Source organism: Camelus bactrianus, chromosome 3, assembly GCF_048773025.1.
Source record: "Camelus bactrianus isolate YW-2024 breed Bactrian camel chromosome 3, ASM4877302v1, whole genome shotgun sequence".
Lineage (NCBI taxonomy): Eukaryota > Metazoa > Chordata > Mammalia > Artiodactyla > Camelidae > Camelus > Camelus bactrianus.
The window spans coordinates 53,053,576-53,070,704 of NC_133541.1; the positions used below are offsets into that span (position 1 = coordinate 53,053,576).

Here is a 17,129-nt window from a genome sequence, read left to right on the forward strand (position 1 = left end):
GGTATTAGGTAAGCAAGTCTTCATCCTTGAAAAAAGAGACACTGGAGCTGAGCTCTTAAAGAGTAAGTAGACAATGAGTAGGAGAGCAAGTCCAATACAGGGTGACAGCAGAAATGAAGGCACAGAGGTGAGAGACACCTCAGGCAGGAGAATCCCAGGCAGTTCAGAGTTAAGAAGTGATGCAGGACTCAAAGGAGGCAGGAGGGAGACAGTGGAGGGCATGATTTGACATGATGAAGAGTCGGACTTCATCTTGCAGGCTATTGGTGTCCTTACATTGGTCCCTAGGGCAAGGATTTCTCTCATCTAGGGCAAAAATGAGAAAAAATAAGGGCCACATAAGTTTTTTAATAAAACTAAGTGTATTCAATTTAAAGACTTACTCTGTTTTTCTGAGATCATGTTCTTCTTATTTTGTTGTTAAAAAGTTATTTTTACAAAATGAGGGTAGTAAATGGCAGTTTGGTTTCTGGTTTTTGGTTTTTAATGTTTTCATGAAATAAAATAAAAATTGGCAACTCTGTGTTGATCTCTGCAAGACTGACCTTTTGTACTAGTCAGGAATTTGAGAGTCCGGAAGTGACTGATGTAGGCAAAAGGAAGCCGCTGCAGCTCTGAAGACTGCATTTTAGAAAGATCCCTCTAGCATCTACTACAGAATGTACCTGGGAAGCACTAAACTAGAGGAGAAAGCATTTGAGAAGCACTAAAGTAGAGGTAGGAAGGTAAGTTAGAAGACTGTTGCCTCAGGCCAGGCAAAAGAGGAGATGAGAATCTGAACAGAGCAACAGTAGTGAGATGGAAAGAAGTGGATCAAAATATTTAGAGCAGCAGTCCTTAGCGTATGGTCCCAGACCAGCAACCACAGCACTACCAGGGAACCTGCTAGAAACTCAGACGCTCAGGCCCCACTCCAGACCTAGTGAATTAGAAACTCTGGGAGTAAGGCCCAGTAATTTGTCTTTTCAACAAGCCCTTCAGGTCACTCTCATGCAGCCTTAAGTTTGAAAACCACTGAGTTAGAGTAAAACCAGCAAAACACAAGTGAGTGATCAGCTACAAGAGGAAAAAGGCAGGGAAAAATTAGGCATCTTTCCAGCTTGATAAGAAATGTGGGAAAATTAAATTTCTGCAAGGAAGGAAAAAGAAAAAATAAACACAAAATTATGTTTTTAGAAGTTACTTTATGAAAATCAAGGATAAGCACTGCGTCTAGAAAATTACTTCTCAGACATGATTACACATGGAAAGGTTAATTGAAGAAAGAGGAACTTGGCTGCAAAGCAGTGGAGCCTGCAGACAGCAGCTGATAAATGGTGAACAATTAGCTCATGTCTCACTGGTATTTGCAAACATGCCAACTGATGGTCACAGCAAATCTCAGACTGGCTCTATAAGAAGCACAAGTAATATTAAATGCCCTCTGGGCTACATTAGAAAAATTCTTCAAGAAAAAAGTAGCTTTTAAGAAGTATTTCTACTCTCTCTCTTCTCAGTACCCAAATTTCACCTACAAGGCAATGAGCACAAAAGGCTTTTTCACTGAGGGCTCCTGGTGGTAAATGTTAGCCAACAGACAACAGCTAAGAAAGTGGCCTTCAAACAGCATGTTTATAATCAATTAATACATTTGCAAAATTCCTCTTGCTACCCCCTCCTTCTGCTGTCCCACTGCTCCGAGGGAAACGGTGTAAACTCCCTGCAAGAAAATGGGCCCCATTCAAAATGTGCCCCGTTCTGGCTTCCTAAGGCAAACATTCCACAGTTCCTGCCTTGGTAAAATCCCAAACTAATCCTCCTCCAACACTCCCAACTCAAGTTTCTCGTTTCTAGAATGTGGACTGTTGTTTCATGTGGCTAAAATTTTTGCTAAGTAAGTGTATGAGTGTGGTTCAGCAACAGAGAGGACTGTGGAATGTAAGTGGCCTTCTCCCGCATCTGAGCAGTGGGGTCACCTTGCCCATTTGGCTGTGCCAGTCCAAGCATGGTACAAAAACTGACCTAACATCTTGAAAATGTCTCAGGCTCCGTATCACTTCAACAATCCTAGGAGGCCAAGACTGGGGCAGGGGCAGATGTCCCTTAAATAAAAAACTGATCAGTCTTTCCAAAACGTGTATACAAGTCTAGTTTAAAATTTTAAAACAAAAGAAATAAAAGAAAAAAGGAGTCATACTCACTCAGTTCTTTGCCAACTGCTGCCACAACACAGTTCTTAGGTATTTCAATCAAAGCACTGATCCCTTCAAAAACACATAAAACAAAGGTCAGATTATTTTCTTCCTGGATTACATCAAAAATAAAAACATTCTCAGATGTATGTCAGTCATTTCCCATAAAGGGGGTGGGAACTAAAGCTCACACAATTTGCTATTATCACACTTCCTTGCTTGCTTACATATGGAAAATGATTCTGTGAAAAGTAGGTGAGACCTTTGGAAGACATTACTGATTTATTAAGGATAGGATATGCTCTTTGAATATTTTTACTACGGTGAACTTATTCACCAGGGACTCCTTAAGATAATCACCATCACCATTTACAAGATGGCTAGCTCAAATGAGATGTAAAATTAGCATTTTCCTCGACGTAAACTTGAGAAAACTGGGTGGGCACCCTGGCAGTAAATGAGTTAGCCAACAGTCAACAGCTAAGAAAGTGGCCTTCAAATAGCATATTTATAATTAATCAATACATTTACAAAATTCCTTGTATTACTGGAATAATCAAATTCAACATTCCATCACATTTCACTTATTAACTATACAGTTCTAAGTAATCTTTTTATAGCTGAATCATGAAATGATTTTAGGGTAACCATAACTTCTATAAGATATATTACTACTTTTTTAAAACAAGAATTTAAAAATTCATGTATTATATTCAAACCCCCCACATATGTAGGCAAAAAACTAATTTATTAAAGTTAACTTTTCCATTATAAAATACATGTAATTTATATATATCTGTAATTTGTAACATACACGCAAATTTGGAAAATACTCTATTCATGTGCTTTTCCTACCTACCCACTTAGGGAGTATTTCTGGCCAAAATCTTTTCTCCACATAGGGTTGTTTTAACAGTAATGTTTTGTATTTTCCCATGTTCAGGAGGAGGAGATGATGGTGGAGGAGGACAAAAGGGAGGAGCAAGATAAAGAAGTGGAAGAGATAGGAGAGTGGGGGAAAGGGTAGCAAGGGAATTCCAGATGCAGAAAACAGCTTGTTAAAAAAAAAAGTTTGTCAAATTATTTGTAAAATGAAAATACTAGAAACTCAGTAATCCAGAATTAGCAACTTAATGCAGAGAATCACAACATACTGCTGGAAAGGGCATGGATGTCCTGTATTCTAGTCCAAGGCTCTTTCCATTGCATCATACTGACTAAGATTATCTTTGCTTATTTCCAAATACATAATAACTGCCCCCAAAGCCCTACCAGCTCTTAAATCAAGCAAGGCTTATTGAAAGGAGTTTCCTAAGATAAGGGTCTAATAGTACTGCTAACCACCTGGCATCCTGTAATTTGGAAAATCCAAATCATGAAAAGCTCACCAACGGAAATCTAAGGCTTTTCAAAGCTTTCCGACAGATTTTCTCAGAGGTTTCTGCTCTCTTGAGACACTGATAAACAGAGCCACACTGTGACTACTTAATGTACAGTACTCAAAGATAACTTCGTAAAGGCAGACAGACTGCCACAATAGGTAGTTATTTCCATTAACATACAAAAAGTTCTTTTTAGCTTTGATTTCAATATTTCACAACAGTTACTGACAATTCATGGAATAAAACCTCACAGATAACCACAGGCTAGTATAAGAAACAGAAAAGAACATGTAAATAAAGACATATAACTCATGATAATAGTAAACATGAAAATACACTCTAGATTCAAATAAGATTACTAGTGATCAAATGCTGAACTGAGAGATTAAATTGTAAATCCTAGTAAGGTACGGATTTAATTTTGCTAATATATCATATTATTTTTCTGATATTTTATAATACCAAAGTGGAGATAAGCTAGTTCCAGTCATGAAGTGTAAATTCAACTCACAGGGTTCCGGCTACCTTTAAGATGTCAACAATATGCTTAATGACACAGCCATACCTCGGAGATATTTCGGGTTTGCTTCCTGACCACCAAAATAAAGCAACTATCACAAGAAAGCAAGTCACAGAAATTTTTTGGTTTCCCAGTGCATAGAAAAGTTACATTTACACTATACTGTCACCTGTTGAATGTGCAGTAACAGTATGTCTAAAAAGATAATGTACATACCTTAATTTAAAAATATGCTAAAAAAATACTAATCATCGTCTGAGCCATCAGTCATAATCTTTCTGCTGGTGGCGGGTTTGAAATATTTCAAGAATTACCAAAATGTGACAAACATGAAGTGAACAAATGCTGTTGAAGGAATGGTGCTGACAGACTTGCTTGACACAGGGTTGCCACAAACATTCAATTTGTAAAAAAAAAAAAAAAAAAAAAAAAATGCAGTATCTGCAAAGGCCAATAAAGCAAAGCACAATAAAACAAGGTATGGCTGTATTCTTTCTAGGATGTGCATGGGTTCATTTCGTTACTTTTAGAAACAAAAATAGTAGTGTATCACATATGACTTCAAGATTACTGTCATTTAAATTTACTCATTTATACTTAAACTTTTTTCGCTGAATAAATTTTAATTTTTTTAAAGATCCTTGATATCAATATGTCAAAACTGATTTGTGTATGAAAAGGTTTTTCTTGATCACTTTTGAGAAATTCTGTTAGAAGCAAAGGGTAAGGCAAAAGAAGGGATATTTCCTTCCAGTTTGAGATAGAAATACATTTTGCACAGCCCTTAACCTGAATTGGAGAAATATGGCTACATCTTATACTCAGAACTGAAAAGAAAAATCACCTATATTATCTTTGTATTTATGGAAAGTCTCTTTGAAGATTCATTGTGTCTTTTTAGAGTCTGTCATGGTTCACAATTACCTTGATTTTTTACCTGTATCAGAAAGGTGACTGGTCTTACACAGGAGATCTAATTTTCGGTTCCACATACACAGGTCATTCCCACCAGAGAGCCAAACATCTAGTCTCCGAAGAACAGCTAAACACTGCAAAATTCATGTAAAATATTTATAAGTTTAGAAATTCAAGCATTCATTGGTGGTTTTTAAATATGTCCACAAGTTCTTTAATATCCTTTCGCTTCAAGAGGTGGAGCTTAATTCTCTTCCCCTTGAATGTCAGCTCTACTAAGTGACCAACTTCTAATGAATAGAATGTGGCAGAAGGGATGGTGTGTGACTTAAAAGACTAAGTTGTAAAAGACATGGTGGCTTCCTCCTTGCTCTCTCTTGAATCACTCACTCCATGGTGAAGACGACATACAAGCAGCCTTACGGAGAAAGATCAACATGGCAAGGAAGTGAGGCCTCTGGACAATAACCAGCACTAATTTTGCCAAGCATGTGAGCCCCTAACACCTCCAACTCCAGCCAAACCTTCAGGTGCCAGCAACCTCATGAGACACTGAGCCAGAACCATCAGCTAAATTGCTTTCTATTCCTGACCGCAAACAACTGAGATAATACTTATTGTTTTAAGCAAGTAAGTTATGAGGTAATTTGTTACTCAGTAACAGGTAACTGATACACAAGCTTAAAATAAACTTTTAAAGTAAAACTGAAAATATGACTTTATTTTTTCTATATCTTTCACAAATTAATATCTCCTTAATTCTTAACTCAGGAAATTAATTGTTTCAAGGTTGACAGAAGTCCTTTAACAGTATTCTCCCCACCTATTAACTCTGAGTGAGCACAAGGGCAAGAGAGAAGAATTAAAAAAAAAAAAAGGTTCTGGAAGTTTTCCTGGGCTGAGGGTGGGGTTGCTTTTAAAACTGCTGGGGGAAAAAAAAGGGTTGAAAATATCAGTGCAGTTTATATTTTAAGAGATCCTAGTGTGTCTAATCTCTGGTTTTTTAATGTCAGTACTATATTCCTTTTTATTGCCAAAAAATATTCCACTGTATGGTTATACAACATTCTGTTCATTCGTTGGTTCATTGACATTTAGGCTGTTTCCACTTTTGGGCTATTATGAGTAATACTGCTATGAACACTCATGTAGATGTTTCTGCGTGGACATACATTTTTATTTCTCTTAGGCATACCCAGGAGATTGCTGGGTCAAGTGATAACTCTGTTTAACAATCTGATAAACTATCAAACTACTTTCCAAGGTGGCTGTACCATTTTACAACCCCATCAGCAATGTAAGAAAGTTCTAATTTCTCCACATCTTTATCAACTCTTGTTATTATCTGTCTTTTAGATATTAGCCACCTAGTATATGTGAAGTAATATTACATTATAGTTTTGAATTGTATTTCTCTCATGACTAATGATATTGAGCTTCTTTTCATGAGCTTAGTGGCCATTTGCTCATATTCTTTAAAGAAATGTCTTTCAAATTCAAATTCTTTGTCTACTTTTAATTATCTTTTTATTGATAAATTCTAAGAGCTCTTTTTATATAATCAATATACAAGCTTCTTATCAAATATATGATTTGCAAATATTTTCTTCCATTCTGTGGGTTGTCTTTTTACTTTCTTGATGGTATCCTTTGAAGCATAAAAGCTTTTCATTTTGATGAAGTCCAATTTATCATTTTTTTCTTTTGTTGCTATGCTTTTGGTGTAATATCTAAGCTACATACCCCAAGAACACAAGGATTTACTCCTATATTCCTTCTAAGAGTTTTACAGTTTCAGCTCCTAGATTTTGGTCTTTGATCCATTTTGAATTAATTTTTGGATATGGGCTCCAATTTCATTATTTTATATGTAGATACCTTGTTAATCCAGTATTACTTGTTGAAGAGACTATTCTTTCTCTTATTGATGGGTCCTGGCACCCTTGTCGAAAATCAATTGACTGTATACGTGAGGTTTTATTTTTGGACTCAATTCTATTCCATTGACCTGTATATCTGTCCTTATGCCAGTACCACAGTGTCTTAATTACTACAGCTTTGTAGCAAATTTTGAAATTTGGAAGTTTGAATCATGCAACTTTGTTCTTTCTTTTCAAAACTGTTTTTGCTATTCTGGGGTCCCCTGTCCTTCTCTATGAATTTTGGAATCAGCTTGTCAATTTCTGAGGGAAAAAGCCTGCTGGGATTTTGGCAGAGATTATGTTTAACTGTTAATCATTTTGGGTAGTGCTGCAATCTTAACAATATTAAATCTGATCCATGAATTTCCTTCCATTTATTTAGATTTTCTTTATAGTTTCTTTCAACAATGTTTTGTAGTTTTTGGCATACAAGTCTCATATCTCTTCCTTAAATTTACTTCTAAGTAGTTTATTCTTTTGGATGCTACTGCAAATAAATTGCTTTCTTAATTACATTTTTGAATGTTCATTGCTAGTTTACAGAAATACAGTAATTTTGGTGCATTGAGATTGTATCCTGAAATCTTGCTAAGTCCACTGATTAGTACTAATAGTTTTGTTATGGATTTAGGATTTTCCATATAGAAAAAGATGTCACTTGTGAATAAAGACAGTTTTATTTCTTCCTTTCTAAAACGGATGCTTTTTACTTCATTTTATTGTCTAACTGTCCTGGGTCAGAACCTTTAGTACAATGTTGAAGAGAAATGCCAAGAGCACACATCTTTGTCTTGTTCCTGAACTCAGGGGGAATGTATTCAGTCAGTCTTTCACTATTAACATGTTAGGTCTGGGGTTTCCTAATAAAAATGCCCTTTATTACGCTGAAGAAGTTCTCATCTATTGCTAGTTTGTTGAGTATTTTTATCATGAGTGTTGGGAGTCTGTCAAAAGCTTTCTCTGCATCTAATAAAATGATCACATGTGTTCTGCCCTTTATTCTTACTATGGTATTATTTTTCATATGTTGAACTCATATTCCTGAGATAAATCTCACTTGGATGTTGCTAAATTTGGTTTGATAATATTTTACTGAGGATAATATACTGCTTTTGCTAATTAACATTTTATCATTAGCATTTCCCAAATTCTGTGTATTCTTCTGAAACCATTTTCAGCATATATATCTACCATAATTTAACTATAAGACATAAAGGATACTACCAATCATCCATTTATAAAATGTTTGTAATATACATTTCTGTCCATAAATCTCTGCCCAAATTTTTGATTATTTCCTTTAAAGAGTTTTCTAGAAGTAGAATCACTGGGTCAATTCATATAATCATTTTTAAAGATTCATTCATAATGCCAGCTGCCTTCCAGGAAGATCATATTAACTATAATTCTCAATGGCAATAAACTTGCCAATTTCACCATGTCCTTGCTAACACTATCCCTTATAAAAATTTCACTAGTTCAAAAAATAAATAATAGTATTCCTTATATTTATTAAGGGTCTGAATTTCTTTGATAAATTATTGAACCACTGAACTAAACTCAGGGAAATGCTATATTTAACAATTTTTTTTATGTGATACAGGTTCATGGCAGGAATAAATACAACTATCTAGCTGATTAACAGTATGGTAAAACCCCTTTAAGTACTTTCACCATACTGGAAAAAGATATTTTTTATTGACCAGTTCATGAAACAGCTCACCAAAGGAATTTTCTCCAGATACACTAAATTTTTTCTCCCTCTCAATTCCTTCAATTCAAGTATTTTCATTTGAAACCTAATGACCTCAGTCAGATAGCAAGGGTATTTTTTAAGGAATTTAAACAAGGGCATCTTTTTAAAGCACATAAAGCATACAGATCTTGATCAAGTCAATACTTTAATGACTTCTTCAAAGACACTCATTGTGAAATTGGAAACAAGTATATAGTAAATGGCATTTTCTTCCCTGAAACTTTACTAAATTGATAATTAGAACAGCAGAGTAGCATGAGATGGCTACCAGAGATGCTGCCTTTCAGGAAAAAAAATAAAATACTTTGCCCACTGGCACACAGCAATTGTTTTCACATTAAAAAAAAAAGTGTTAGCTCCCATACAGAGATCAGCAATCTTCAAAGGAAATGAGGAAACACTATTCTATTTTAGTAGTATCCCACCCCCAAATTGCTGACATTATTGAAAACCAGGGGTACTTTCTGAAAACAATTAAGGTAATTTCTTCTATAGGAAACAAAGTAGCCAAGTCTTATCCAAGTTTGTTCTCCAACATGTAACAGAGTTCCTATCAAGTAATAATCCTCAATTAGTATCTGTTTGTAAAATGAATGAACCTAATAGTAGCAGCCAATTAGCCATAAAAGATGTTGTTTTGGAACTAATTGCCATGTCTTATCCTTATGATCTTACAGAAGATAGAGGCTGAGGGACAAATAACTCCATGTTTTTAGTTCAAAGTTTAAAAAAAAAAAAAAAAAAAAAAAGACCAGCTACTGCTATAGTCACTTTGAAAGTAGTGTCTCTTCCTAGAATTCTCTACTAAAAACATACTATGTACTATCTTTTCCTTATCTTACTATAGCGATTCACCCCTTGCTCTAATTTAAAATTCAAACATTCTAGCATTTAATATATATACTCCCCAAAATCTAGTCTTAGAAGAATCACATAACTGTAGGTATGTGTGGAAGAAGTAATTTCATCTGAATTATTAAACAATTTTCAAAATATGAAAACGAGTATATGTATGTATATGCATGCCTGGGACATTATGCTGTACACTAGAGACTGACACATTGCAATTGACTATACTTCAATTAAAAAAAATTTTTTTCTCTGAAACAAAAAGATTATTAACATTAAGTATCTACTTAATACTTTACCTTTACAGTAGACTGGAAGCATGATACTTTCTGAACTTGTCTGCCAGTATCACAATCCCATACCTAAGTTTATGTTAAGAAATAATTTCTAAGCAGAATTTTAAAACCTTAATTATGAGAAAACTTTTCTAATAAATAAATCACAAACATCACACATTTATGTAGAAAATCTCTAAATAAAGCAAAAAGTATTTCATGTTTATACTACTATAAAAATCAATTCATCAACTTAGCATACTAGGCTTAACATTCTAAATTTTACTATCTAACTATTTGAAAATACTAACAAAATGAATGGTCTGAATACTGAATCTTTACAGGCATTAAATATTGCAACTATATAAAATTTAAGGTTTATTCTCCCAAACAATCTACTATCATCTAATAAACACTGAACATAAAGTATTTATACTAAAAACGATCACATCCATTAATTAACATTTACTGAAAGCTTCCTTAACGTGACTGGCATGGCTTACTACTGTTATCTTAATTGAAAGAAGACAGTAACAGTGTATTCCTATTACCTGTACACATAAATTAGAAGACTCCTCATTAAATGTCCAATGTTAGCTTGACTTAAGGAGCATAATGATTTTCAAATTCTTCATACCATTTCCTATGGTAAAATATACATTTTCTATCATATCTGAGAACACATTTACATACAAATATATATAAAGTATATATAATATATGTATATATATGGACTCTTAAGACTATCACTTGATAAAAATTTTAAAATCTACCCTCAGCATTTAATTAATGAAGTCAGTTAACAGTAAAGACCCAAAACGAGTAAATTTAGAATTCATATGAATAAAAGGAACTATGAACAAACGAGACTGAAATTATTTTTAATAAGTCATTCAGCAAAGGAAATGACTCTATACTATCATTTACAGTTAAAGTTTACACTGATGTTCTCCCAACTATTCATGTCTGTTTTGTAATAGTAATTTTAATAATTGCCTCTAAATAGTATTATAGTACCTTAGGTACAGTCTAATAAAAGTATTTTAAATTCTATGTTTAAGAGGGGAGCATATAGCTCAGTGGTAGAATGTGTGCTTAGTATGCACAAGGTCCTGGGTTCAATCCCCAGTACCTCAGTTAAATACATAAATAAACCTTAAATTTCATTTTTGCAGAGACTATGCTGATACTGAAAACAAACAAACAAACAAACAAACAAAGAGCCTTCGTCCATAAAACAACATTTGCCCCAGTAAAGCAATGGTGGTAGGGCTACTCTGACACAAACATAAGTGTATTTTATGCCCCTGTTTATGCACTATTGTAATCACAAAATATAGCTTATCCCTATTTAAACCTTCTCTTGAAATTTTTTCACCCACTGGCAATCCGTGTAGAAATCACTTCAGCTGACAAGCTCATTTAAAACGTGTCATAAAGTATGTGTTGGTTCTACAGAAGCCTAAGAAACACCTATACTTTGGGCTTACTCCGTATCTTACTTCACTAACGCTTGAAGCTATTTAAACAGAATTCTCAGATAAGCACAGACTTTTTAAAGCTAATCTATTACCACCTTGAAAAACAGTAATGAAAAATTAGTTATCCACAGCATTTAGCTATGCCCTTCACAGACCCAATTCCTCATACAAATATAAAAGGGCTAAATTTGTTTAAGAAAATACTTCATGAAAACAGTATTACAAAGTGGTTTAGAGTTCTACTCTGCCCTATACTGGCTGCATGACCTTGGGCAAGTTACTTAAACCCTCTGTGCCTCTCTTTTCTTATCTATAAATGCAAATAATAAAAATACTTATTACAAGGATTAAATGGGTTAATAAATGAAAATAGAACAATGCCTAGTACACATAAACAATTTATAAAACTTGACTAGCTGTTATATCTTGAATTTTTTAACAAAACATGTAGGGGGAAGAGGTAATTAACATTTTTAAATTGTTTTAAAATACTAAATATGTTAAACACTTGCAGATGGTAATTCTCTTTTCTGACAGATTCAGATGCTCAAAGGTTCTTATGGGTTCAGGGCATCAAGTTTCTCTGGCTGTACAATGAGCAGAAAAAAGTATGAACTATTCTCTAGTTCAAATCATCTTTGCTCCTCTAAATTGGAAAGCAAACTGAGATAATAAATATTTTTAAAGCTACATTCTCTCATTTCCTCTATTTTATGTAATTTGATATAATAGTAACTCTGGAAAGAACAGCTTTAGTCATGAAGTTTCCATCAATAATAAGCCTTAACCGGCTATTTCCAGTCTATTACTTTTCAGATGCCTAATACTTTTAAATGTCTTATGAAGGGTAGAACAAAATCATTTTTGCTAAAATAGAAATGTACAGACAGGTCCCAAGAGGCTAAAGACTAATAATGTACGTACTGGCCCCTTGGTCACCATAGCTATTTCACTTGGTTCTGGATTTAAGGATATAATAACTGTTCTATCAGCAGAGGCTGTCAAGATCAGTTGATTTTTTTCTTCACAAGCTTCCAAAGAAGGAAGCGTAATAATAGCTGTTATCTTTTGAGTGTGTCCATTGAGTTCCAGAAGTTTTTCTCCTGTCTGAAATATCAATAAAAATGTTAGTAGTATTTCGTATTTCATAACTTAAATAATCTTAAATGACAACATTAAGAAAAATCACCAGGTAGAAAATACATACATTCCATCTAAAATTACTTGGATCGTATAATTTAACTTTAAGTAACCAAATAAAACCTAAACAGTGCTGAAAAGAGTAGCCATAAACAATTTAACTTATTTTCTAATAGAAAATTCTAACTTTAGCATATTTTATAGGAAATTTAAAGGATATTCTTTCCACATGGTTTTAAGAATATAACTATGTAAATTAAGCATAAGAATATCAGTAACCTAATCTGCAGGGAAATAGGGAATCCTCATTGTCCAAATATTTGTTATCTAAGTCTTCAGAGTTACAAAGCTGTGAAAGAAAATAAGAGGCAGCATAACATCAATTTTATATATATATAAAATTGTGTATATATATATATACACACACACACAAACATATATAGTAACTATATATACATTCAAGTATATCCAATACTGTATCAACCACTCACAAAGTCAGTGTTCACTCTACTTCTCTCTTAACATCAACAGCTATTCCCATCCATCCAATGCCTTCATCCAGCAGTCTCTCACTATTTCCCAAGTAGTAAACATATAAAAGTGCAATGTAAATAATAACATACATTACAAATCTTTCCAAGGTTGCAGGAATTCATGTATATGATGGACATAATGTTAAAAAAAAAAAACTGCATTAATCACAGGCAAAGCCTTTGAAAAATGAGGATCTGACAGAGTCAGATCAGATAACAGTACAAACAAGGACGAGAAGAAGATAAATGCTTCAAATGAGAGTAACTTTAGTATCAAAGGATCGGGAAGAGAGGTCCTGAGAAATTCGGTAAAGCCTTAAATATATTTGAAAAAATAAGACTTTTATTATAATACTATTAAAGTCAAACAGGAGAAGAATGTTTTATTATGCTATTAAACAATTTTGACAGAAAAACTGTCTCCCACAAAAATCAACACCTGATATATTTTCAGAATCAATGCATAGTTGCCGATAACTTAAATTTTAATTAAGATAAAAACTTTTATTTTCATAATTTGGCATTTGTTTCTCAGGAAAAATCTTAAAAAACTCTATTATGAAATACTGGTCCTCATTTTAAATGGATTCATCCTAAGTAGCCCCTTTCGAGTATTAGTCTACTGATATGCAGGTATATCCCCAGATAATGTTTATGAACGCATACTCAACTTTATGACACAATCCACAGAGAATCAATACACACCTGGGCATTCCACACAACTACAATTCCATCATCACCAGCAGATGCAAATCTGGTTAGAAAAAAAAAGGTTAAGGAAAAAACAGTCACTGGTCACATTTAAGTTCAACAATTACTAAGACCATCAGATCTTATTAATTGTATTTTAACTGACAAATAACAATGCAGATTAAGTTCTTTAACCTAATTTAACAAATACTTATAGAATACCTTCTAAGTTTTGTGCCAGGTGCTAAGAATTCAAAGATAAGTAAGATCATTCAGAGTTAGAATGAATAAACTACTAAGCATGTAAGAATAAGGGAGATTTATAAATGATCTTTAAAGTTCTTCCCTGCTTTAAAAGTATATGATTAAACTCTGACTTAAGTGACATGGAACCAAGCTGAGGAAAAGCTACACTGACAGGAAGTGATATTCCAGGAGTGGAACAAAGAAATCATGTTCTTAGATTAAGTTCATTATTTCTATTATTTTCTTGGTAAAGATATTTACATATTTTAACTCTACTATTTAAAGACAAGATCTTTCCTTTGCTCCTCTCAGTTCTTAGGTCTGGGTCTTTCCACATAAATACTGTGTTCTTGGTTTGGAATGTTTGGTCTTTTGGGTTTTTTGTTTGTTTGTTTGTTTGTTTGTTTGTTTTGTAGTGAAAATCCCTGAAATGAGGAGACATAAAAGAACGTTTGCTTCTTGGCATGAAAACAGAGCTGCAGCTATGATGAACTCAATCGTACTTTCTCTTTCCTCTTTACTTTCCATTCACTATATGTCAAAGAATAATCATCTACATTTGGTAGAGAAGATATCCATGACACAAACACTATCAAGAAAAATAATTTATTGTACAGGAATATTCATCATAGTGGCTGCATTATAGTAAAATCAAGAAGCACTGTTCTCAAGTAGTATCCTGACACAGTGGTGTACAGAAATCACACTGTAAGCACATTAAGTAAGTTGTTACTAATAATGTAGTACACAGGTTTGTAAATGATTCTTTAATAAACCAAAATCAGTTCAAAGTTGTTCCCATAATATCACTTTCATTCACTTGAATTCAAGGTTTGCTCTTTTGAACAGGAGAGAAAGAAGTGGTAATACAGAGAACAAACTATGACCTCCATATAACTGACTCCCTATGGTTAACAGCCATTAATAAATGGTACTCCTCTAGCAGCTATGTCATTTAGAAAACTTACCATTCCTTGCAAGATTGTTAGTGTTTCACAAAATCTGAGCATGTCTTGAATGTCTTCATTAAAGAAAACATTGTTAGCCACGTGTGTGTCATTGGGAGAGAAGTAGAATTGATACACTAGACACAAAAATTACTTTGTTCCTGAGAGAACCTCTCTTAATGAATTTTAACCTATAGAGATCCATACACTCTCACTACCTCAGTCATATAAAACATTACTTAACACTCCAAACTGAGCTTCAAGTTCAAATTTCCCATGCTCAGTTTCAACATCTCATATGTAGCTATTGTCTTCACTGGCTCTAAAAACTCCCATACTCAGTACTTATTTCAAAAATCCTTTGATTACATCTACTGCAGAAGCTAAGAGACTATCCAGAAGATGGGAAATTGGTCAAAATTAGTTAATTTTTAATAAAGAACTATATATCTTTTTAACAGAAAGGACCTTTGAAACTTCTTAGTTAACTAGATAGAAACCATACAAAGAGTTATTTTAAAATCTATACCCAACATTTATTTTTTCAAAATGAAACATATAAAAGATGTGGAGATTAAAAAGAAAACAATCATTTTGTATTTAAAAACATAATTTCTTATGCTTAATTAAATACATTTTCTGAATCAGAATACTTAAACAAAGCCTTGAGTATCAAAATGGTTGCTGGATATAAGTCTTTAATAGCTTATGTTTCTAGGCCTATTGATTTCTTTCTATTTGTCTAGTGATGGTAGGGAGGGCAGGGCTTAAAGTCTTAAGTTTTCCTTCGTATAAAACATCAATTTCTATTGATTCTTGAAACTCTTATAATTGCTTTTCTCCCTCTTAGAAGACTGTAGGTTGAACATACATACTTTTTTCTAACCCTGATTTTTAACTTCTCATTATTGTTTTATCATGTCTGAATCTCACTTCACAATGAGAGATGACTGAATGAGAGTCTAGAAATGAGATATAGAGCATTTCACCTCAAATTTTAATTCAATCAGTAGTGAACAAAAGTTAAATCTAAACAATGCTCAATAGTAATGCATGAAATCACAGCCAATTTTTTACTGCTCAGAGGTCAACTACCCAGTTTGTGGATTATTCAGGCTTTTCAATTCTCAAATATTCAATTGCTTTTTTTTTTTTTTTTTTTTTGCCATTTCAGTATGTATTATCACCTCCTCTAAAGAGGAAACATGAAGCTTTAAAATGTAAACCAGTATGACTTTGCTACATATTAGTCCCTATCACAGAATAACTAATAAAGGGGTGGGAGATCATTCACAAACTACAATTATTCATTCTCCTAGGATGGGTAACTGAAACTAGCAGCATTATATTAGTTTATCTTAAACTAAATCAATTTATCCTCTTCAGTCAAGCACACACTCCAGCTATGTCCAAATCAGAAATGAAAATTTAACTGAAGAATCTTTAACGGTAAGATACACTGTAATTAATGAAAAGAAGTAATGAACTATAAAAAAGGAATAATTAAAATGTCAATAAGGCTTAATATATTCAGTAGAAGGAAGAATAATGGCTATATTGTCATATAATAATATACAAATTTTTTAAAACACTCTAAATTAATAGAACCCAAAGATTCATGTCTAAATATAAGATTTTAAGAGAAATCTTACTGATTAGCACAAAATATATTTAGTGAGATTTCATACCAAGTGTTAGGGAAATGCCAGGATCAGTTATATGTGGTTCTTTCTTCAAGATCTTAAAACTTAGTGACTGTTTAGAAATGTACTGTAATTTATCAAATCTGAGACATCAACTTTAAGACATTCTATTATTTTATCTACTATCAAGACAAAATGCTGTCAGTTATAAATAAAAAACACCATCAATTATATGATGCATCTACATGTTAAGAGATGTTAAAATAGAAAAAAAAAATAGGCTTTTTAGAATCAATGAAACAGAGTAATTGCCATAATTACTGATCTAATACAGCACTTTCTAATCCAACAAATATCTGGTTACATCTGGAAGATTTTAAGGACTAAAAAAAAAGCTTTTTCAGTGAATAAGCAAATATTTAAGTACTGAAAGGGCTCTGTGAAACAGATTCATTAATAGTATCAGTATAACCTCACTTTCTCCTTTTATCATGATTAATATACCAATATATTGTCACTACAAAAATAGAACATCAAAAAATGTAAAGCCCAGAATCACACTACATACAAAAATAAATTCCTTTTTTTAAATTTTCCTGTCTCATTCTTATACATAACCTTCAAGTTTTCTCAACTGGAAACCAAGACTAAAAATACCC

The 17,129-nt window shown here is 33.1% G+C and overlaps 1 protein-coding gene across 1 annotated transcript in view; it reads right to left on the reverse strand.

The window, feature by feature from the left end:
• Positions 1-17,129, reverse strand: part of WDR41 (WD repeat domain 41) — a 40,553-nt gene that overhangs the window by 14,343 nt on the left and 9,081 nt on the right. Inside the window, exons 3-7 of the mRNA XM_010949265.3 lie at positions 13,650-13,698; positions 12,247-12,378; positions 9,815-9,877; positions 5,011-5,122; positions 2,181-2,243 (exon numbers count right to left, since the gene is read on the reverse strand). Coding sequence (XP_010947567.1) covers positions 2,181-2,243; positions 5,011-5,122; positions 9,815-9,877; positions 12,247-12,378; positions 13,650-13,698 — 419 coding nt within the window. The remainder of the gene's footprint in view (positions 1-2,180; positions 2,244-5,010; positions 5,123-9,814; positions 9,878-12,246; positions 12,379-13,649; positions 13,699-17,129) is intronic.